This window comes from Paralichthys olivaceus, chromosome 13, assembly GCF_024713975.1.
Source record: "Paralichthys olivaceus isolate ysfri-2021 chromosome 13, ASM2471397v2, whole genome shotgun sequence".
NCBI classification, from domain to species: domain Eukaryota; kingdom Metazoa; phylum Chordata; class Actinopteri; order Pleuronectiformes; family Paralichthyidae; genus Paralichthys; species Paralichthys olivaceus.
The window spans coordinates 2,770,898-2,794,386 of record NC_091105.1 but is presented as its reverse complement, the minus strand read 5'-3'; the positions used below and the strand labels follow the sequence as shown (position 1 = coordinate 2,794,386).

At 43.1% G+C, this 23,489-nt stretch overlaps 2 protein-coding genes and 1 long non-coding RNA gene across 7 annotated transcripts in view; 1 reads left to right on the top strand and 2 right to left on the bottom strand.

Annotated features, from left to right (window-relative positions):
• The window catches only part of znf385d (zinc finger protein 385D), a 61,667-nt gene extending 55,068 nt beyond the window's left edge, over window positions 1-6,599 (top strand). For both annotated transcript variants that reach the window (XM_069537532.1, XM_069537533.1), the window contains exons 7-8: window positions 3,012-3,113; window positions 5,502-6,599. In XM_069537532.1, the coding sequence (XP_069393633.1) occupies window positions 3,012-3,113; window positions 5,502-5,756 (357 nt within the window). In that variant the 3' untranslated portion in view covers window positions 5,757-6,599. The remainder of the gene's footprint in view (window positions 1-3,011; window positions 3,114-5,501) is intronic.
• Window positions 1-10,212, bottom strand: part of LOC138413539 (uncharacterized) — a 43,402-nt gene extending 33,190 nt beyond the window's left edge. Inside the window, exons 1-2 of one of the 3 annotated variants that reach the window (XR_011245904.1) lie at window positions 9,113-10,212; window positions 4,878-4,967 (exon numbers count right to left, since the gene is read on the bottom strand). This is a non-coding gene — a long non-coding RNA (uncharacterized lncRNA). The remainder of the gene's footprint in view (window positions 1-4,877; window positions 4,968-9,112) is intronic. The other 2 variants (XR_011245903.1, XR_011245902.1) reach the window with 2 other exon arrangements.
• A 5,992-nt stretch (window positions 10,213-16,204) lies between these two features.
• rab5ab (RAB5A, member RAS oncogene family, b) lies at window positions 16,205-23,489 on the bottom strand. Of its 2 annotated transcripts, none has more exons than XM_069537309.1 (6): window positions 23,283-23,489; window positions 21,183-21,410; window positions 19,910-20,061; window positions 18,635-18,757; window positions 18,300-18,393; window positions 16,205-18,046 (listed from the first exon to the last, which is right to left on the bottom strand). In XM_069537309.1, exons 2-6 carry the CDS (start codon window positions 21,346-21,348, stop codon window positions 17,931-17,933), a joined length of 651 nt encoding a protein of 216 aa, XP_069393410.1. In that variant the 5' UTR covers window positions 21,349-21,410; window positions 23,283-23,489; the 3' UTR covers window positions 16,205-17,930. The 2 variants fall into 2 exon arrangements, with proteins under 2 accessions (XP_069393410.1, XP_069393411.1); XM_069537310.1 differs by having other exon boundaries at window positions 22,991-23,469.

The window sequence follows — 23,489 nt, the reverse complement described above, 5'->3', positions numbered from 1 at the left end:
CATCCCCAGCAGATGAACCATGAAGAAAATAAAACAAAGCAGCTTTGTTTTAAAATCTAAAAACAAAAGACACCACACTCGGAACCCTCGTAGCGTTGAGGGATGGTGGCTATTACCTATGATCGGACCCTCCAATGTTAAGATGGACGATGCGTCTCCGATCCCTCCCCTTGTATGAAAATGAATCCGATACATCCTGGATACGGGATCTTGCACTTGAGTCGTTGCAGTAGTGATTGTGGAGCGGAAGCCGTGGTGTCATCAACTGATCGTCTTTCACAGAAACGCAAACACGCTTCAGTGCGATAAGAAATAACTAAAGTGACAGGAACCATCTTTGAGAAAAATATATATTTCACCTGTGTTTCGACTTTTTAGTTCGGTCCATCTGCTAACACGGAGGAGGCCGGGTTAATGGCCAGCCACCAGGGGGCAACCCAGTTGATCTGGCTTCACTTTTGAAGAGCCGTCATGTCGTCCATCTTTATATAAAGTCTATAGATCTGTGGGTTCTTAACAGGAAGCAGTAGATATTTCTGCTCTACTTCTCTTTTTTAAGAACCCACTCATTTTATTGAAGTATGGGACTTCCCTACTTCCCTTCCTAAAGATATACATGTATATTCGGGGGGGGGAAACAAAGATGCACCGCTGCTGGTGATGATCTTTTCTGTTCATCCTGCCGTGCTGCTGTCTCAGCGTCAAGCCTTTTTCATGCTCTGCTGCAAGAACTCAAAGGAAATCTGGTTAAGCGCAGGCAGCACGAGTCCAGGAAATCAGATTCCTCCAGTAAAAACACAGCAAACCCACTTTCTCCTTCATCTCTCCTCAAATAAGGAAAAGCATCTCTAGTTTACATGACGTTAAGGAAATCAGGTTGGCGTGGAAAGCTCGGAGCCATCTGATCTCTTTGTGATATTTTCCTCAGTGCGGAGGGATGTGTATCTCTGCTCGTCGCTGCGGGGCACGTCGTGAATCTCCTTCTCTTCTAGCTACTGATCGTCGTGTCATGGGGCGAGTTTCATCTACAATACTTGAAACTCTGTGTTGTCTTAGCTAACCTTGAGATTTCTCACTGGAAACACACACACACACACACACACTCAGGCCTCGTATGAATTTTTCATGCAGAGACTTTCACTGAGTTCTTCTGAAAAAGCAGCGATTCTCTGTGAAGAGAATCCAGTGTGACAAATATCCGTTACAGCTCGAAACCAGAGGAAGAGTGTGATTGTTAAATCCACTGTAAGAACTTGTGAAGGAAAAAAACAGCTTTTTTCTCCCCACGTGTGCTCACACTGAATTATTTATTGGTTTGAGGTTATTTTGGAATATGTCATCACAGATTCTTTTACTTGTTTACTCTCACTCACACTTGTTTCTCGTCTTTTAACATCAGAAATCATTTATTAGGAAATCACATCCTCCGCAGCCGTTCTCAGCACGACGCACTGCGTCTGACGCAGGAACTTAGTGTATTGTTTGGTCTGCGCTGCGGCAGCGATGTTACTGCTCACATCATCACCACGGGGGGGCTCAGTGAGGATGAACCCTCCAAAGCTGTGGGACTTTTTTTTTCGCCCTGAGACATTGAGTGTATTTTTAGCCTGCGCCCTGTCTGTCAGGTTCCCACCTCAGCCAATGATAAGCTATCTGAGCTGAACCGGCATCAAGCCTGCGGCTGAGATAACTGGCGTCTATATCACAGCTCATCTGTTATGTTTTAAAAAAAAAACTACAAATTAAATTCACCGTTGCAACAGCTCAGACTTAAATTTAAATTAAACTGGGTTTGGGTCCTGAGCGATCTGGTCACCAGCGCTCAGATCTACGTTCAGGTGTGAACGCACCACTGATGCATTTGAGCTCCGATCACTCCGACCACGTTTGGAGGAGGTGTGGGAGAAACACGTGGCCACATTCTCCGGACTGAGAACGTGAACTTGACTAAGGTCGTACTCAGAATAAGCAGTAACTGAATTAAGACTTGTGGAGAATTCTGTGTGTTCGTCTAAATCACATTGTGTTTTCACGTACGACAGTCACCAACGGCTTGAAGACACATTAGAAGGACCTCACTCCGAGTGGTCTATGGTGCAATCGTACATGAAACAAGTTTTAGCATCAGACATAGTGACGCAATATGAGGGAATATGAATAATGAATAGAATTTTCTATTAGAAACTCATTTTATGATTTATTTTAATCAAAAATCATGTCTTATTCTGGACAAAGGTCAAAAGTGGGAATATTACTTGTACACAACATCAGAGAAAATTTTAAAAATCATATTTCACTGTAAAGTCACACACACACACACACACACACAGACACACACACATCTGTGTAGTCAGACTGGCCTCAAACGACATCATTTGGTTTTCACCAACAGAAATGCAGGGAATCAATCACAAGCGCTCGCGGGAGACCCACGGTGTTGAATGCATCCCAATAAAAAATAAATGTCATCAACTCGGGCTACGATCATCAGGTTTTCGGTTCATCGATATGAATCCGTTCATATCACGAGGACGCACCGGGGCGATCTGCATTGTTTTTCCTACGTTGCCATGGTTACACAGCCATCATAAAATGTGGAAAAACAGTTGCGTGCGTTCATCTGAGCGTCGGCCAGCGTCTCTCGTCACCGCTGCTGCCCACCCTGGCAGCAGCGACCGTCTTTATGTTTGTGCTGGAAACAACAGTGACAGCACCTTCCTCGAGTTTTTTTCCTTTTTCTTTTTTTCTGCTTCCACTTTCCTGGCTTGTCACGGAGGCCACAGTGAAACTGACTCCCGCAAATATTCAGTGAAAAAATGACACAAGGGAATGTGTATTTTAGGAATTCATAATTCACGGGTAGACGGGAATGGAGATTAATTATTTGCTGTATTTTTTATTTTTTTTTTTAAATTCAAAGTAAATGTGTGTATTTGAGTTGTACCTGAAAGTGACATGACACCCACAGCGGAGCTTGACTCAGGACTGACACCTCTCCGTCTCATTTCCAGCACATCAGCAGCCGGCGTCACAAAGACCGGGCAGCAGGTAAACCAGCCAAACCCAAATACAGCCCCTACAGCAAACCGCAGAAAGGCCAGACCAAGCAGCCGGTGAGTCACTGAACGCCTCGCTCATCTCATCAGCACAAGTCGTGGTGTCGACAAAACAATCCCAGCTCCGTTAGACTCTAATGAGACGAACGTATCCACACGTCTGAGGCGCTTATTGCTTGATATCTGACTGTGACATCGTCATTCTCCAATTCCCGCGTCTTCCCGTCTCGATACAAACAAAGTCCATTGTTCTCTCGTACTGTTTGTGTGGGAGGGAACAACACACACACACACACATACACACACACACACACACACACGGGCAGAAGTTTTGTTTTACACTTGTTTTGTTTGTCAAAAAGGAAAATGTGCTCTTTACGCTGCTCTCTGTGAAGTCTCATTCAATCCCCTGTGACTGCAACCAATTCAATTAGATGTCAGCTTTCATTAGTGTTACCGCGCTTTTATTAGAAATGGCAAAAACCTGTGGCAGCGAGCTCCGTGATTTCAGATTAAAACTTCATATTTTATTGACAAATGGCAAAAAAAAAGAAAAAAGAAAGTCTCAACTGAGCCAGAAAACTGGAGGAAGAATGCAGACTCCGGTCAAAAACTATTTAGGTGATTGTAAATGTCAGTTTTCACTAACTCTGACGACCTCTGCATGTGAACTGCATCAGGTCAGATTATCAGGCAACCTGAGAATCCGCTGATTAGATTAAGTTCACTGACGTGTAAACTTTAAAGATATATATATATATTCATCTTCTGCTTGACCATTTTAATTTTTACTAAATGCTCTAACACATCGCTGCAGCTCCTCTCATCAGCCTCTGTCTCTTTAAGGCCCGCCTCCTGCTGAAGCCCAGTCCCCTCTGATTGGCCAGCTGACTATTGTGATTGGTTAACGTGCAAGCTTGTAAGAATCCAACGTAAGAGCAAAGGTGAAACACTGAGAAAGTGTCACGTGTCCTAAAACATAATCTCTCGAGGTCATTGCTGTGATCCTCACGCACCTCCGAGGAGGTAAAACAAATATAAAAGCTTTTCTGAGTTCCACGTGAGTGAAGTTGCCGCGTGGAGTAAAACATGGGAAAGATGAAGGCGAGGCCCGACGGCTCCTCTGACAGAAGCCCATTAGAAACCAGCATCCATCACACCCACTGTTTGCAGCGACGCAGCGCGGGGGTTACCAGTGTGGGGGAAATGGCTTTTTATGAAACCCATCATTGACTGAGTTAACGGAGAGGAGCTTCTCTGATGAGCGCAGAGTAAAGAATGCTTCCCATAGGGTTACGATGCCTGAGCCAGTGATTGATAAGCCATGACGGCGGCTGCCGTCCTGCTGCTGTGAGACCGTAGCTTTTCCATTACTGATACAGGAGATTAGGCCAGATAACTTCCGTGACCTTTTCACCCTATTAGGCTGTTGTTGGAGGTCGGCTGCTGTTTGTCTCTCACTCTTCGTTCCGTTTCCCTTTTGTGCCGTTTTATTTCATCCTCAGTGAAAAACGTGTCCAACTTCACTCCTCTGCACTGGAATGAGTGAACAGATGCAGGTCGTGCGTATAAACCTGCCATTTGCCGTCTTCTTCCTTTTGCGTTTCGCTCGTCAACGGCCACAAAATGTTTCCCTTTTTGGGATAAATTAAAGGATTTGAGGCAAATATAATAAATCTGTCGCCCCAATCTGCATTATTTTAGATAAAGAGACAATAACTCTAGAAACATGTTTCTGTCAAAATTGTGGGAACATTCAAATTAAATAAGAGAATTATTGTTTTATATTTGAGGGTTGTGGTTTGGGTTGGTTGTGTTCACCTGGACTAGTTTCAGCAGATAATTTCTGGCACCGGTTCGAGGCTCCGTTAAATTCCCTGGTCCCGTCTTTCTGCAGCAGCAGATTTGAATCTGTTGGTGGAAGGAAACAAACAAACTGAGTTAGCTGGTGGTTAATTGCAGCCGTAATTTACTCTCTGCTCAGATTTGCCAATTTATTTTAATTTGATTAAGTTTTTTCCTGATTTAAATCAAAATCGTATTTTATTAACGTTTGGTGTAGTTTGTGTCTGGACAATATTTAAGAGGAACTCTGAGTTAAATGATGAAAGTGTTTGTGAAATAAACATAAAAATGTCTGAATAAATCTAGAATGGCATTTTGGATTTTTATATGGATGTGTAATCTGCATTTAACGTTTTATGTTCGGACCTCTTCCACATCTTTCCAACTGTAATCAGTAGTTTGTGTGTTGTCTTGCATTTTAACAGACAAAGTGAAAGTAAATAATATAAAACTTCTATTAGTGCAGATCAATCAACCAGCATGTAGCAGTTTGTTCTTGTGATTTTATTTTAGCGCCTTTTTAATCGGAGTGTTTCATCGTCTCATCTCCGTCCCCGTGGAAACAGATTGTGTTTAATATATTCCGTCTCATTTCACCAGATCAAATTGACCTTGGGGAAGGAGCGCCAGTGTCAACCTCTGACCGCCCAGATCATCCCGGCTCACCTGGCAGCAGTGGCGGCAGCCGCCGCCGCCGCCATCGGCAACGCTTTCACACACCGCACGAACCACGCCTCGAACCACGCCCCGACCCCCGCCCTCTTCCAATCACAGTCCCTCTCCGCTGCTCTGCTCCGCCCGGCCCCCGGGCCTGTCAGGACCTCCCACCCACAAATCCTATTTGCCCCTTATTGACCCGGGCGGAGCTGCTCCGCCTCCGGTCGAGGACCAAACCACGTGCTTCACCCAAACCAGGCCAACGAGTGGTGTCGGTGCCTGCGCTCCTTCTATGCACCTGGGATACTGAACATCTTCACGCCGAGATCCAACCTCTCACCTCTCCTCATGTGGATTATCCTGCAGTCGAAGCTGGACCGACGGACAGCGAAGCATCGTGATGGATTTATTTCTCTGATCCAACTGAAGACCTGGACTCTACATGCTTTCTGTGCCATCCTGCCACCAGACCTGGACCTGGACCTACATTGTACCGCAATAATGTATAAGACTAATCCCGTGAACTATGCAGTGTCATTATTTCATGATGTGAGGCACAGTTTGAGCTAAAAGTACAGTAGGGATATGCTTTTTGTACAGATACAGCGTGGCACTAACATCATTGCTTTAGTGGAGGGTCGCCGTCGCTCATAATTTAAAAGGCTGTTACTGATGGAGCGAGCAAGGCCCTCCTCTCTTCCTGTATGCACTTTAAGCCCCTCCTCTGTTGATGTCTACATTAGATGGCTAGACTGTGTTAGATGGTTAGCGTACGTGTCGTATTGTGCGTTTCTGTCCTCACATTATCTGTGTGTGCGTACTTCTGCATGTGTGCGTGTCCATGTTTGTGTGTGTGTGTGCGTGCGTGTGAGTGTGTGTGTGTGTGAGCTTCCCAGCCACCATAAGCCATGCCAGTCGATATCCAGCACACATCGTCACTGATCATGTCTCAGGCCAAAGGGACCACAAAGGCTTGTGTATATTATCTGTCAGTGTGTAAAAGGTGAACAATTTCAAATAAAAAGAGTCCTAATTTGTTAACGCTGTCGGTTTGTGCGTCTCACGTGTCGCCCTGGTGACGTAAAAACTACAGTGTGTGCAACGTGTTCACCTTAAAATGCACCAGTAGGACATTAGAGTCAAATACACAATACAAACAGAACTTAGAGGAGTTATTCAGGTTGATCATTACAATGTTCCTCAGACTCATGTCTCTTTAAGGCCCCTCCTCCCGATGAAGCTCAGTCTCTTCTGATTCAAGCGGATTTAAGAAGGTTTTATGAAAAGCTGCCAGACGAGTCAGAAGACGTGCATTATGCAAGTTTGGAACTTCACAGTCTCGGTATCGGCCGAAGCACCGAGGAGCTTCAGGAGCCGCTGAGGAGAAACTCAGATTCTGCTTGTTTAATGTATGAAACAGGTTAAAAGTGCGCTCAGAGCTACGGTTGTGAAATCCTGGATCTGCTTCAAAAGTTGAAGGGTCCTTCTTGATCCTCCCCACCAGGTAGAAAGTACTTCAGTAGTTTTTGCATAATCCAGCCAACACACATAACGTCATTTGGTTTTAAAACACGAGCGCAACATTTAGAAATACAGAACACTCACCATGAACCCAAGGATGTTCATGTTTGTTTGTTGTGCTGCTGGTTATTCAGTTTTCCAAGGCTTGGTTAAAGAACACTGAGGTTTTAACAAACACATTCAGATAATAAAGCTTCACTTCCGGATACATATCGAAAAACATTTCCTTTCCTCTACTGACAGAATATGATGTAAAGGACGTTTGCTCTCCTTGATTTTATCATAACGTCTGTTTGTAAAACAGAAGCTAATCCATGATCCTGATTTCACTATTGAAACTTAAATTTACTTGAATTTGATAAAAGACATTGATGCAGCTGAGGTGAGATGAATAAACAGAGTGAGCGACACATTTACATCCAAAATCAAAACTAACGAGGACGACATTGTTCTGCGGAGAGGAACACGTTTCTATAAATACACAGATCCTGAGCTGAACACATGCAGCGGCTCGAGTGAAAACACGAGGTAGAGAAATGTCAACCCGTCTCGTACTTCTTCCCACTCGTCATAAATACATCCATAACGTCCTAAAGGTTAGAGGTTCACTGTGTAGAATTTAGTGACATCTAGTGGTGAAGTGTCACGTTGCAGCTGAATCCCCTTCACCTCGCCCTCCTCTTCCTAACATGACCGAGAACCTGTGGAAACCTTCAAAAAAAAAAAAGCGTAGTTTGACCAGTCTGAGATTCTGTAAATATTAATATCAAGCGCTCGTTCGAGGGTAAAGAAAACAATTCATCCAATTTAAATAAAACACTTTTTTATATTTAATTTCTACCAATAGAACCTTTCACCTAAATCTTACTCACTGGACCTTTAAGTCAGACACGACTTTGTTCCATCCAGGAAATAGCAGCACTGACAAGAACAGATCCAAGCGCCTCAACTTTGACATTTTGGAGCGACCCCAACTCACCATAACTCTCACGGTACAAGTGAAACTCAGCTGTTCAGTCTGAACTTTTCCATGAACCTCATTCATCCATCGCTCGTTTGTAGCACGTCTACCCCCCGACGCATGACAGTTGGCCGTCCCGTCACATGAGGGAGCGTCTTTCCACCGAAGCCTCTGCTCCAAAGCCAACACAGGAGGCCAACCGAGGACCCGGCCACCGCTCAGTGAGTCACGTCCCTGGCCGCCGTCTCCCTCCCAGTTAATCTCACTGGAGCGATGAGCACAAACATCTGTATGTGGGATGTGGAGTTTATCCGCTGTTCAGCCATCGACAGAAAAGCCCGACTCCTCCTTCAGTGATAAAAACGCTGACAGCAGCTGAATGTCCGACTGACTGAGCGGTGGAGTGTAGATCACAGCAGCTTAATGCAACTGGGAAAAGAAGAGCTCAGGTTCTGGATGATTTAGAGACTGATGCTGAAATCAAGTCTCAGCTGAAGTGTTTTTCAAGACAAACTCGATTTCCATTAAAAAACTCTAATAACAGTCGGGATAGAATATGTGCACTTTTTATTTTTTACCTTGGGCAACTGTTTGTTCACATTTCAGGTCACGAGGCTTTGCAGGAACAAAACACACTGACAGCATTTCTTTACTTTACCTAATGTCAAGTAAGATAATCGTGAAAACCTTGTAAACAAGACCAAAAGATAACATGGTTAGAACATTTTAAAATGTTATTTCTGAGCATAAAAGAAAATCCTATTCAAAAGGAAACCGAAGATTTTATTTATGTTATGTTTTTGTTGGGCTAAAAGTCGTCTAATTGAAATATGAGTCTGTGAAAGATCAACAACCTCACGATTAAACCAAGAGAAACTGAACAGATGCAAAAGAGATTTATTTTCTTTCCATTTCCTAATTTTTTTATGGTGGAAACCTGTTTTTTATTCTCATGAAAGTGAAACACGCAGCTCATTCATGTCTCATTTCATTTTATTTTGCAGAACCAAGAAGAGAAAACCAACAATAACCTGGTGTGTGGTGGATTTAATTAAGAAAAAAGCAGACTTACAGTTCGGATGACAGCTGGTGGGTAGATAAACCAAAAATCCAAATTTCAGAGGGAGCACGACTGAAACACTATGAAATCCAACATGTGAAGGAAGCAGTGGAAGTGAAGCAGGAGGAGCTGAACGATAAATGATCTCAGGTGTGACACATTGGAGCAAGTGCGGACGATCACAGGAGAATCAGACTCAGACAGGAAGTAAGAAGGAGAAGAAGCTTCATTTGAGAACAGAGGACACGAAAACTAATATCTACGCAAAATAACATTTCAAGACCAAAATGAGTCGAGCACAAAGTTTGTATAACAAAGAATCTCAATCAAGAGGAAATCAACAGGGCAGATTCTTTTCCTGCTCGTCTGTTGACAGGGATCATCACGAGTTTTAATCATGTGACGTTCTTAGCTCCTGTGAAAAGGAAAATCTGCCACGTTCTGATGCGAGGCGATGTAGAAAAGAGGAAAACGAGATAAAATCCTCAAACCTCCGATGTGCTTGGTTTTTGGGTGAAGCTGCGGCTGTTGAATAATAACAACACGTGGCCTGGCGGTTATTTACGGGCGTTAACTAAGTTACGGCCCCTGCACTGAGGTTACAAGCCCACAGCAACATTTAAGAGCATGTCGACATCTGCTTTTGAAAAACAGATAGGTTTTGAAATGAGCTGACAGTGAGTGGAACAGCGAGCGTTGAAATGAAACACAACAGTCTCTGTTATTGGAATCATTAGGAGATTACTCCATGTGCAGTTACAACAGATCCGCCCGATCATGTGGTCTTCATTTCTGCCACCGCGCTCATTTGCTTAACAGGGAGGTGAATTAAACGCAGACTCCCCGCTTGGCACGGATCCGCTGAGGCGTGCGTCGGCCAAATTCCTCTGTCAGATCCATCATCCTGTTCTTCTCTGTCACACCGACGAGAAAGAACTTTTTCATTAGTGATATGGAGAACCCCCCCCCACTCCCAGAAGGCCTCAGGCTGCGTGACACCCTCGACCGCTGACAGAGCCTGTCGGGGATTCCTGGCAGGTCCGGGCAGCTCACGTCCACGTCTCCGTGTCCACGTTAAAAAGCTCTGATTCAACATTGTGATAAACGCCTCAATTAACATTCCAGTCCGTTTGAGAGCTTTGACATTTTTACTTCACCTGAACTTCAGGGTTTACAAAAAGCCTCGCTCCCGGACAGAGATTGTTTTGAAACACGGTCCCAGAGCGTCCTGGATTTAGTGTCCATTGTGTGTTTTGTGTGTGTGTTTTGTGTGTGTGTGTGTGTGTGTGTTTTTTTTCGCAGAGTGCTTTTAGGCTAAAGATAAAGAGGGAATGTTTGCAGGGGGAGTCACTGAGAGGTTTACTCGCTGGCTGCTCTCAGAACACCTTTACAAGTTTTTCAAGTGAGTCACCGAGGACTAAAATAAGTTCAGAGTTAAAGGTTGGAGACTCAAAGTACACACAGACACACACAGCGTCCACACAGCTGGCCACGTACTTCCACACTCACACACTGATGCTTTAAGTAGCGGTGTGTGAGAGACGCAGTGAAAACATATCGATGTCATTTATATTTCATGAGATGGTTTTTTTGTTATGTTGAGCTGTTGATTTCAAATTTTAAAAGCTTCATCAGTGGTGGGATGTAATAAAGTACATGTTCTGTACTTAAGTGCATTTTTATGCATCTGTACTCCACTTGCACAGATTTATTTCCGACTATTTATTCTACTCCACTGCCTTTTAAAGTGTCATGAACAGAAAGAGATTACAAACAGTGTGATCATCACTGCCACCATTGCGTCCACACATCCACTAGAGGGCAGCGTGGAGTCAAGAGAGTCTGACGAGTACAAAAACAGTGACGATGCAGGAGGTTGCGATAAAGTTCGTCTTTAGAAAAGCAGCTGCGTTATAAACAAGTGAAGTAGAAGAAGTTCTGACCGACTCTTCTGCCTCGCGTCTTATGGTCCGTGTCATCTCCCTACACTGCCCCCCCATGACTCCATGTGGTACTGCTCGTCTGTTTCGTCTGAAGCCGTAATGTTTCCGAACATCTGACGTTAAACATAGATGAGCCTTTACAAGTTTTTTTTTTAAATGTCGTCCTTAACGAGACGGGAACTGAACCAATCGGAGCGAGCAGATAACCCCGCCTCCTGCATCACTGGTGAAGAAACAGCGTTGAGACGCAGCCATGATGATGTACACTCAGTTAACAGTCGACAAGTACTTTTACTTTGAAGCAGAGAGTTCAAGTTCAGCATCTGCTGTAGTGTCAAGTGTTTTAACATGTCGGACGTTCAAACTAATATAAAGATCACACGTGTTGCTGCGGCGCCGCTTTTAATATGACGTCGTTAAGTTTCTGTCAGCTCGCCCCAAACTCTGACTGACCTCAGCAACAAGAAACAAAATCCTTCACATTTCCAGTTCACTGCCCCTCGAGATCAGGAAATGACAATTATCTCGGAGAACCCCCCCCACGGCCCAACCTTATCCCCTCTGGGGTTCAGACGGGGGTCAGGTAGATTTTAAACATGAAGACAGGAAGAGAAAGTCACAAAACACGAGCTGCTTCTAAGACTCCGGGGGTTTTCTGCATTTACTGAGCACATTCTGAAGTTTAAATCAAATAAAACAATTTATCACAACAATCAATACGTGTCATAAATACTTGACCCACACAAGTGGAATAAACGGATATGGGAGTAAACATCTGACTTTTTATAGTATAGTGTATTATTTCAATCAAATTTCACAGAGGTGATACTCAGAGACTCGTCAATGACCTGCAGGTAGAGAAGAGTCTCACCGTCTGAAAAGTCAGGAACACGGGAACAGGAACAGTCGGAGCGCAATCCTAAAATATGTCAAGGACTAATCTGACAGCTGTGTCAGCGCAGCGCTCATGAATATAGACGGCGAGGCCTGCTGCTGTTGTTGTGACTCACAGGACGCAGCTGATACCACTCTTTTCACGAAATGTAAAACTACAGCCTGCAGCTCACTGCAGCACAACCGGTGGAGATCGGGGGGAACAGCAGTAAGAATACTGTAGCACCTTTTAAGGTTCGCTCACTCACACATGATTGAATTTAATCTGGAGAGAAACTGCAGCTTAAAGGGAATTAAATGCAGCTTTGCATTGATCAGATGAACTAAACTGCTGTTTCCAAAGTGTCAAACTGTTCTTTAAACTTCACAGTCAAGTGTTTCTCCTGTCTCCATGTCAACTCTTTACATCACAGTTGACTTTCATACATTCACACAACACTTGGTCTGTCCATCACGCGTCTCCTCCACACCTGCACAGCCGTCAGGAGCGATGAGGGGTTCAGTGTCTTGCCCAAGGACACTTTGGCCTTGCTGAGCCAGGAATCAAACCAACCTCTGATTAGGGAACAACCTGCTCTACCCTCTTTACCTCCTGTGCCACAGCTGCCCTGAGTCAAAATGGTTAAATACTATAACGAAACTAACTCCGCTGTTAATGTTGATAGTTCACTCAGAGATTCATTGTGAATTAAGCGTCACTGTCATGGACGCTGCCGTCAGGAAACAGAGTCTCTCGTTCTGCGGAGGTTGTTTAGTGACCTCTCATTAGCATGCGTTACACACTGACCTCACCCCCCCCACCCCCGACCAAATGACGACCACATCAATTACGGAGCCATTAATTATTGGCTTCAACAGATGTCAGTCAAGTGAGACGGAGACTTTGACCCTGGTGAGTAACACGGAGCTATAAACACAAAGTGCACGTGTGTGTGTGTGTGTGTGAGACCGCCCATGTACGACCCAATCAGAGAGGTGCTGTAAATTTCAAGGATGGGGAGCCAGTAAAAGCAGAGCTTCCATGACAATGTCTAGTTCATATATCAACGTGTATCGTGGTATAAATACTCACACTGCTCCATTTCACCTCAAGGAACCAAATCAACATCACAGTAGAAGGCATGAATGTAATTTAATGCACATGAAGGTAAAGTATTGGTAAAAAGAGCAGCAGATACAAGATGAAATCCACTGAGACTACGTGAGGTGGCGTGGCTGTGAGATGATAATCTCTTAATATAACCTTCCTGAAGCTGCAGAGTGAGAAAAATCCTGAGCTCAGAGAATGATTCTATCTCGTGCTCAGGGTTATGGAGCTTATTTCAGTCATTTGAGTCGGTGGAGAGCTGCAGTAAAGCTCCCACAGCTGAAAATGTACAGTATTACTCTCGTGGTACTTTAGATGAAAGAGTCCATTAAATGGTGCATGATGTGAACATGTTGAATTGTTTCACCAGGTAATATATTTTCTTCTGGTCACTGTAGCCTTTGTGTTTGTTATTATAGCTTTAAAATGATAAATCATTGTGTTTCATAGTCATTTTTTATTTGTTTTGTCTTGTTTGTTGCTCATCAGTCAATTGTGAAGCGTTTGAACTTCTCTCCTTCTCTAAAGTTTTGATTTATTTATTCATTTAATGTCACAAAGCCGAGTGAAACCTGTGTCTGCTTCAGAGTCCTTAGACCTGGGAGTGAATTCCAGTTGTTTCTATTTCAACTGCAGACAAATCCTCAAAAAACATGCTCTATCCCACAATGCTAAAGGAAAGAGATTCTTGTTGTATCTTGAGGTACTTGTGTCCCATCCTTCCACCAAGTTTTGTGAAAATCCATTCAGTAGTTTTTACAAATACTGCAGTTTTATTAATTCATCTTAATCTCTTCTTTGCCACATAATTAACTGGATTAGAGCCATAAGTACAATCTCAGAGCCTGGTTATGAGCATGTATTTTAATGTAAATGTTCCGTACAGTCATGCAGTCAAGGTGTGAGACACCGAAGAGCCGTGTGGATAAGCATCAGCCTCACAGAGATAAACCACGGGAGCTTATAAACCCCAACTGCTGTGGTTTGTCACCGTGGTAACTGTCTCCTCTTCCTCACCCTGCAGGTCGTACGTGGATGAAATATCTCACCGGCTGTTGCTCAGGAGTTAAAAGTTTGCAGAAGTTAAAGTCTCCACTGCTGGAATGATGCTGCTAATCACACTAGAGGAAGGTAACAGACATGGGGGGGGTATCACTGTAATGAGGCTGTCCCCATGGTGACGTCCCAGGGTTAGAGCCAGGACGGGTGATGGAGATCACAGCAGGCGTGACTTTGAGGGGTCTGGTGACAGGTGAAGGTGGAAAAGGTCGTCTTTCTTTACCTGCTGCTGATTTTCATGAAATCTTCTCATCTCTGTTGTTCTGATGATGATGAAAAACACCGGTTTGTGAGCAGCTCATGGAAACGTTCGTGTTTCTAAAACACTGTGTAGGAAAAAGGCCCCTGGTGCAGTGGGGGTTTGCAGTTTATTTTCCTGACAGCAGCAACAGCTTTGTGTTTGGGATAAGTGATATCTGATAAGTGCAGTGTAAACACACCACAGCAGCAACAATCACTCAGAACCAGACTCGTTTCAGAGCTGAATGAAAACACGTCACGTTATTACTCATGTAAACTTGGTCAGTGACTCATTTCATGGCTGATTTTCTGTGGGCAATGCACCAAAGACGTGTTTTTCTCCGTAATTGCATCTTTTTCCACTGTTTTCCTGTTTTCTGAGTTCAGCTTGCCGTGAGCAGAACGTGTGCATTCAGGTTCTCTCCGGTTCAGAACTGATCCTCATTCTTTGAATGGATGATGGATCATCTTCTTGTAGGCCTCGTTTAAATGTCTAATTCTGCAATATGCTTTCTGTAACTCATTTTATATAGTTGTAATGAAATCAACATGTGGATATCGATCAATCAAGTCATCGTTCTCATGTTGCACATAGACCAACTTGAGTTTAGGTGGTTTTGTTTGATGGGATCATATGGGTAAAGTGCACTGCTGCCCCCACATGGCGACCAGGGTGAAATGCAGTAAGTTATTAAGAAGCTGAGAAATGCGTTAATTGTAACTTGGGGAGTATCTGTTTGGTTAAACGCCTCAATAAATATAATTAATAATAAATTAATCCAGTGAGAAAAACGGTGTCGTTGTGATAACAACTGTCATATTAACACGACTATGCATATAAATATAATTTAATTTTCATTTCTTCTTCTTTTCGGGGGTTGCACAAAATCAATTCTAATGTCTCGTGTCTTAATTGATTAATTAACTGACCGAGATTTGTTCATCACAATCAATGCAATAGAACACTTTGTTTAATTTAATGTGCAATTTTCACACTTTTAATCACAGTTGAACCTCTTCCTGGAGTTTATATAAAACACGAGATTCTGTGTTTTTGATGAAAAGTGTCTCGTCCTTCAACAAGTTTATTCCTCTGACATTTGTCAGCAAGTGTTAAAAACAAATTAAAAACACGGATCATTTATGAGAGTTCACATATTTATTTGAACAAGGTTTCACGGCGGTGATGATTAATCCGTGAAGTGTTAAATGCATTTCTGTCTTCAGATAATTAATCTTCGCTGCTTTAGAACAGATTTTCATTTCCAGGGATTTAAAGCCAAACTGCTTCAAATCCGCCCGAGTCCACTTTGCTGACGTCCTTTAATAAACTGTGAAAGGAAAAGTGAGTTTTTCAAAAAGTTGAAATCCCAGAAGGTCCAGAGGAGAAACTCCCGCCATCACTTCCAGCTCCGAGAGACGACAGCGAAAAGGAATACAAACTGTTTCTGCCACAGAGAGTCCAGCCGGAGTCATAAAACCCTTTAACATGTCAAACCTTCAGAGCAGCACTTCACCAGTTCACCCATGAAAACTTTAATACGTCTTGTTTACGGGCTTTACGACCAAAACGTCAAAACACCCAGAAAAACACATTTTGGTCTTTTTACTTTATCATCGTCTAAAGCAAGAGGCCGACGGTCAAACTCTGCTCAGAGAGAGATGCTGAGCAAACAGCTGGACTTTATCCTTACAAGGTGTTCTCTTCTTATACTACTACAGTTGTATCAGACGTGGAGAGAGACTGACTCTGAATCAGCTGGAGGACGGTGGTAGATTCAGCGTCATGACCTTTCGGTTTCGTTAAAAAACCAGAATCTTTGCAAAGTGTCCCGAACATGCGGTGACGTATGCAGAGCAAAATAAAGAGCACACGATGGATCTCTTTATCGAATTTATTAAGTTGTATTCAGACACTCAAAACTGATCAGCCCATCACTAGTAATGCTGTTTTACATTATTAAAATTCATTGAGCTGTAAGAGAGAGAGAGAGAGACCACCAGTCAGGTTAATTACGCTACCTGTTTATAGTCGTAGGTTAGCAAGTCCAATACAGTCTGTCATATAAAATCGAAGGGCAGTCATCATTAATTAAAACATGATCAACACTGTGCAATGCAATAAAAGTTCCTTTCAAACATGACCATGGACCATTTCTGAGAAAAGTAACAAGACACCACAGAGGGATTTTGTTAATAACACTACACATACCTAGAAAGACCACCACTGCTTAACATTTGACCAGTTTGTGACAAGGTCTACAATAAAAAATAAAATTAAAGAAAATAAAATAAAAAATAAACCCCAAAGCAGACTGATATTGAACTGTACAATTGTTCGGAATCTCTAGATAAATTTCCCGGTGAGCTATGCAAGCTGTACTAACGGAGGAAGAAGACATTGCACCCTGTAACAACATTAGAGTATAGTTTGTCCACAGACTCGAGACAATGGATCGTCCAATTTTCTGTTTGTGTGCTGTCCTCGAAACAGGAGTTTGACATGGTATCGAGTGTTAAGAGTCTCTGCAGGATGACTCACTACGCAGGATGCTCAACAGTTTCCTGTCGATTTTCTTTTTTAATGTGAAGCCAGATCAGTGTCAGAGCCGACACGGGCTTCTCTGTGACGGACTCCGAGATGCTGCAGCATGAAAGCTTCCATTGAATAGCAAAGCTGAATTTAAACATCTTGTCATACCAGTGTCATTTTGGCCTGGAGGTGTCGGTTCCTGATTTCTCACACGTCTAAACTCCCGTGTTTTCCACGCCACGGAGAGACCGTGGTTAAGTGTGATGTGTGGCAAAGTGACAGGAACGCACGGCTCCTCTACAGATTCTAATTTGTTTCATAAACTATTAGACTTCTCGCGCAAAACAGGGAGTCTGACATATCAAGGCTGCTTTTCTAATATTTTCTCAAAGTACATTTTTGTGCATTTCCAACTTTTTTTAAAAACTGGAGAGCGCTCAATTGGTTTTCCACTTCTCCACTTGGAGCCTGGATGTTGTCTCGAGTAACACACACGTGAGGAGGGAGGGGTTCTGCGTTTGCGTGACAGTCCTTCCTCCGGCACCGTCTGGACACAGTCGGAGACAGTCGGGCCTCTCAAAATAAACAACACGGTTTCCTTGTGAACGTGAGCAAAAAGTTAAGCCGCACACTACGAATATTACAGGCATCACAATTCGACCCTGTGAAGTGACAAACGAGGCCACGCCGTCTCATCCGCGAGTCGCTCACACACATGATCCCACGTTCACGGGCGTCTCACTCACTCATGCTTTTCTCAAATGGGATTAGTCTTCCTACGTAATAAGAAACAAAACTGTGTGTTTTAGGCGTTGTAGTGATACATGCATCCATTATACTGATATACACTTCTTTAAAAAAAGTTTAAAAAAAAGAAAAAAGGAACATCAACGAAAAAGGTATTAGAAATGCAGCTATACAGAGTCTTTTAGCTAATCCAGGGGAGTGAGGTTGAGGGTCAGGTCTGACGTCGGCGAGCCGAGGAGCCCGATGTCCAGAGGGAGCAGAGTGGAGGGGTGTGTGTGTGTGGGTGTGGGTGAGGAGCGGGGGGGAGGATGAACAGGAAGAGCTGGGTTAGTTATTGCAGCAGGGACGGCTGGTGGGCTGAGCCGTCTCTGTCAGGTCCACTCCCCTGCTCCGCCCGCTGCTGGCGCCGGCGGCTTGAGGCTCGTTCTTGGGTAGCTTCTTTGCTGCAATGTGAACGTGACAGCGTCAGAACATATCCCAGGTACCTGACCCTATTTTTTAAGTTTACCTAAAAGTCAAATCCACTCTTATCATTTGTCTATAAGAGACCATAACTCCGACTGTTCACAGCTGAGTTCCTCAGGGCTCTTGTCACTAGTCGGAAACTCGACTGACGAGCTCCGATTCAGAGGATCACAATTAAAGCTCCACTTCGTATCCCTTTAAAGCTCTCGATAAGAACTTCATCACACTTACCAATGGCCATGAAAATCTCATTCACGTTCATAGAGGTCTTTGCTGACGTTTCCATGAAAAGCAAACTGTTATCGTCTGCGTATGACTGTGCATCCTGTGACAGAGAAACCCACACAACCACCATTAGTTAATAGAACCAAAGACTTTCTATGGATGAACATTCTGGTTTATCATTTTTTACCTTCGGCAAGGAAGTGTTTACAAGTGTGAGTCATTTGTAATATTTGGATGTAGCTGTTTTTAACGTGGTGTCATAAGGTTTAATAAGGACTGTTGGGCCTTGGTGGAAGGAGGAAGCGCTCCACTCAGAGCTATTGTTCTTGATGAAGACAAACCTGGAAGTCCAGTGCTCTCTTGTTTGCGAGATCAGCCTTGTTCCCAGCCAGGGCTATTACAATATTTGGACTGGCTTGTCTCTGAAGCTCTTTAACCCAGTTCTTTGCCCGTACAAATGACTCCTGGAAAACAACAACAGGGAGAGGTTGACCGAGAAGAAATACCAATAAGTTTCATGTGATTAAAAGACAAGAGGAGATCTGATGAAATATGAATCAAGTGAAAATGTCCTCAGGTACAGTAAAAGGTGAATTTTAGTACAGTATAGGAGGCTGAGCTATAATAACTCACGGACGTTATGCCAAACATGTCAGAAATGTGAGCAGCGTGTCTGTTCTTTGAACTCTGAGGAGGAAGGATCGTCTTTGTTCAGGACCTGATCTAGAAAAAAATAAAAACGCTGTTCTCTACTGTGAAAGTTTAGAGGAAGTGTTAGAAGGGACTTCTCAGGGGGCGGGCCCCGCTGCCAAAAACAAAACCTAGAGGAAACTGATAATGTTTTTAATACATGTTTTAATGGTAACTGTCCCTACTGCTGCAGTAAGCTACTGCTTGCAGCTTTGCACTCGAGTATATAGGTGTGTGTATGTGTGTGTGTTAGTACATTACATGTTCTGCTGTCTCCTCACAGTCATGGAGCTAATAACTGAAGTTTTATAACTTTCCTACATGTCTTAAGTCTTATCTTTTATTTATTACTTGAAGGCTACATAGCCACTGTCCCTACCCAGGAGTCAGAAAGCCCAAATTGTACTTGTCTCGTTGTCTTATTGTTTAAGTAAACTGAAGAGCTTATAACAGGAAGATCAGAGTCTGTTGGGATGGACTGTAATTTAAATCAGGCCTGTCTTTCAGGAACAATGAAGAAAAAGAATGTAACTAAATCCTCTGTTGTCTTCATGGCAGCTGATTCTTTTGTTTTTAAGAAAATAATTGAATCTAAAAGACAATGAAAATGAAATGAAGAGGTCCAATGTGACCTCTCAGTGAACCGAAAATCTATCAGCACATCGTAATTTAATTCGGAACCTCTTTGGAAATTAAGTGGAGTGAGTGAGATCTACTGGAAACTGTCGACAGGACACTGTTGTTGAGTCTAACGTCTTAATTTGTCAAAAATCTGGTTCTTCTTTAGACTTGACAAAACAAAATTAAGATGAAAAAACCCACAATCTCCTCTTTGTGGACGAGGCTATGGTTTCCAGTACATTTAAAAAAAAACCCAGCAGCTCTGATAACAACACTCACATGACAGAACCAGGCACCTGACTCACCTCATTTGTTATGTCATAGACCACGATGGCTGCCTGGGCTCCTCTGTAGTACATGGGGGCCAGACTGTGGTAGCGCTCCTGACCAGCTGTGTCCCAGATTTCAAACTTGACTGTTGTGTCGTCCAAACATACTGTCTGAGTCAGGAAGGCGGCTGCAGGGGCACAGAGCAGAGGAGCCAATGACAAATGGGCTTGTAGCAAAGGGAGCAGCACAAAATGTGTTTCTGTGAGGAAATTATTTAAGAGCAATGCTGGAGACACACTGGGGATTATCTGCTCCACTTGGTTCACATTTCCACATTTGGAAAACAGGGTCCTTGTAATAGCAAACATGTTTTATACAGAACAAAGAAATCTGGAAATGCATCCAGCATGAGGCCAAAGAATTGACTTTTTTCTTTTTACTCAGGGGAGTTTCTCTCTCCGGTGATGATATTAGGCTGTAAAACAATTCTGATACTCATATAGCGAATACACTGGTCATTTTGTATGTATGTATGTAGGGCTTGATATTTTACAGATTAACCACACACTTTATCATTAATAACTATAAACAAAAAGAAAACGAACATTATTCTACTTGAATTGTAAATATAAATGCACATCTTGTCTTGTTTATGTTGGAAAATAAAAGATTTAAGTTCTACTCAACGCCAGGTACATTTTCACTTTTCCAAACCGGATTCATCCTGCAGCTCTTGGGATCCATTGACCCAGATTCTCCTTCTATGTTTTGTTTGATTAGTTCTTCAGTGTGCTTGATTACACATATTAATACGTATTAGCGATAAGCTCAACTATAACATTAACTGTACAGGTGATTTCATTACACAGACCAGTTTAACCTCACACATGCCGCTGGATATGTACATGAGGAACCAGGAACTAGATGTCGATGTCTGAGAAGTGATTATTCCTACGTTTGCTATTTTCACACTCAGAATTCATCAGCTTCAGTTATGAACTTCAAATGTCTCTGTCCTCATTTCTCCTTCTTCTCTATTTATTCCACATCTGTTTGCCACCATGCTCTTTTTGGTGTGTTGAACTCATTTCTGATCTATGTCCTCTGCTCTCAGTAACATTTCCTCTACCTGACGTCACAAATATGACTCTTGTGACTGATAGTAATTAGTGACATCATGATAATGATCAAGATATCCAATGCTCATTCCAATTGTGTGATTCATTCTCACATGAAATGAATGCAAATAAAACCAAGTGAGTAACACTGATCCTTGTGAGCAATTTGTTCAGGTGTGAAGATACGTACCTCCGATCGTGCTCTCTTGGAATTCATGAAACTGTCCCTTGACAAAACGAAGTACGAGACTTGACTTTCCCACCGCTGACTCTCCTAATAGCACAAGTTTGAACTGACAAATCTTGTTGCCTGTATTTGGCCCATTGGGTCGTGTGGCTCCACCTCTACTTGCCATGTCACTCCGTCCACTCACTTCCTCTGGGCACTGACCTAATGTGAAAAAACTTCCGAAAATACCTGAACAGGACAAAGAAGAGAAAGCAAAGTGTCAGTGTAACGTAGAAAATAAAAATGATCCACAAACCTCAGGAGACAATTTTGGTCACAGTTGAAATGTGGCGGTTCATAGGAAAACATAACTGTTTTTACATTTCTAACTATGAATCAAGGCAATTCATGAGCTGCACACTTGGACACTGATGATTCTCTTAAATCATGTGTCTGTAACTTAGAAAATGGAACACGGATATCGTATGACTTAAAGCTCAATAAGATAAGAAGATTTAAGATAAGAAATATTTTCTCTGTGGGTCTGTCGTGACCACAGCACAGAAAACAGAAACACTGTTCAAGCAAAGCCTATTTATGCAATTAGCTATTTAAAAAAAGAAATAAAATTACTATAATATAAATCACTCATGATATGAAAGTTTCCAAATAATATTTACTGACGCACCATCACTAATGTAGTTTTTCTTTCCTATGATTGATTTATTGTCATATGTTAAATCAAAAGCATTCTTCCTATAACCCAGATAGAGTAAATTATACCATAACTTATATTTCTATAAATCACGGTTAATATATATGAAAAAAATACTAATAATAACATAATTATTTTACTACTGAAACAAATGTTTCCAGAGAATTTTAGAAACAAAAACCTTACAGATTTCAGGAATTTATGGATGTTATTCCAGCTTATAACCTAAATTATAACACAGTGACGATGCAGGGGAAATGACCGTAGACACCACGTCATCAAGAGTTTCACATTACACAGCAACACTTTCATTCTTCTCCACACGATAGCGGTTTGCTTGCAATAATTACCAGCTGAGCAAATATGTGAAGCAGGTACGATTAAAAGAGTTGGACAGACAGAGTAAGTCCATTTTATAACTTCGTGGCATCCCTGAACTTCTTCTTCTTCTTCTTCCAAAGCTGACAAAGTTTCTAACTGAACTTCATCTTCTGAGAGCTGATCATTTGATGTAGCTGTGATTATCTGCCCTGGTCGTGTCTCACGGGTGTGACTGAAGTTATGAGCAGCATGTTCTGACCCTGGTGGATGTGGGATCAACGATTCCAGGTTGACTTGGAGAGTTTTCTGTGCAGGGTTTTTTTTTGCAATCGACAACATGAACCAGTTAACAACAGCTGCTCTCTCTGACACTTGCACATTTCTCAGGTTCAAAAAACAAAGTGTTCACAGAGCATCGGTCCAAAAATAATTGCTGTCAACGTTGTTGAAATCGCATTACGACACTGTCCACCACAAATAACCTGTTGTGTTGTTGCTGACTGGCTTGAATTAGCACAGTAACGACTGTTAGCTGTTAGCATCAGCTAGCATCCCCCCCCCCCCCACCAAAAAAAAAAAACAATATCAGCCTGTATTAAAGCCCAAGCTAACACGTGTCACGTAGGCTTCAATGTATTTAGCACCTGGGACAACGTGTTCACCCACAATGTGTAGACACGACACGTGTGTGCGAGGTCGGAGAATCCCAGAACACAAGAGGATGCAGGGTTTTGGGTGTGTACAAGCTAATGACAGCTAGCTAACGTTAGCTGCGTGACGTTCACTCACTGACCTGCCGTGGTCGAGGACTAAACCGGGTCGCGGGGGGGTTTTGTTATATTCCGCATTAATGCTCGACAGAGGAAAACACGGTGGCGGATTCAACCGCAGAACCCGCACCGGGCCACTGCGCTCCACAGCTCGGCCCTGCGAGTGTCGGCTAGCTAGCGTTAGCTCGCCAGATAATAGGCGCTTGTGCTGGCTAACGTTGTTTAGCTGCAGCCGCATCGGGAGGAGCCCTCGGGATAGCCATTAGCCAGCTAGCTAGTTTAGCTAGCCAGCTAACGCCGATATTAGCCGCTCACCTGGCGAACCGGGGGGGAAGCGGGTGGATGTGAATGTTTATCTGCGGGAGGATGTTGCCGAAGTGCGGGTTCACGGTGAGTCCAGAGTCCGGACGGCGGCTGCAGCCTAAGATCTCAGGAGGATCCCCGATGTCCCACTTCTCTCAACTTCCCTTCTAGCATCGTACGGAGGATGATGACAGATCGTATGACTGGAACTGACAATGT

What these genes read in the sequence shown, in the direction of transcription:
- rab5ab (XM_069537309.1), bottom strand. Translation starts at nt 21,348, where the DNA reads ATGGCAAGTAGAGGTGGAGCCACACGACCCAATGGGCCAAATACAGGC. An exon ending in TCTATGACATAACAAATGAG is followed by an intron (nt 18,758 to 19,909) that starts GTGAGTCAGGTG and finishes GTTGTTTTCCAG; the next exon opens with GAGTCATTTGTACGGGCAAA. An exon ending in TGAGATTTTCATGGCCATTG is followed by an intron (nt 18,047 to 18,299) that starts GTAAGTGTGATG and finishes TTCACATTGCAG; the next exon opens with CAAAGAAGCTACCCAAGAAC.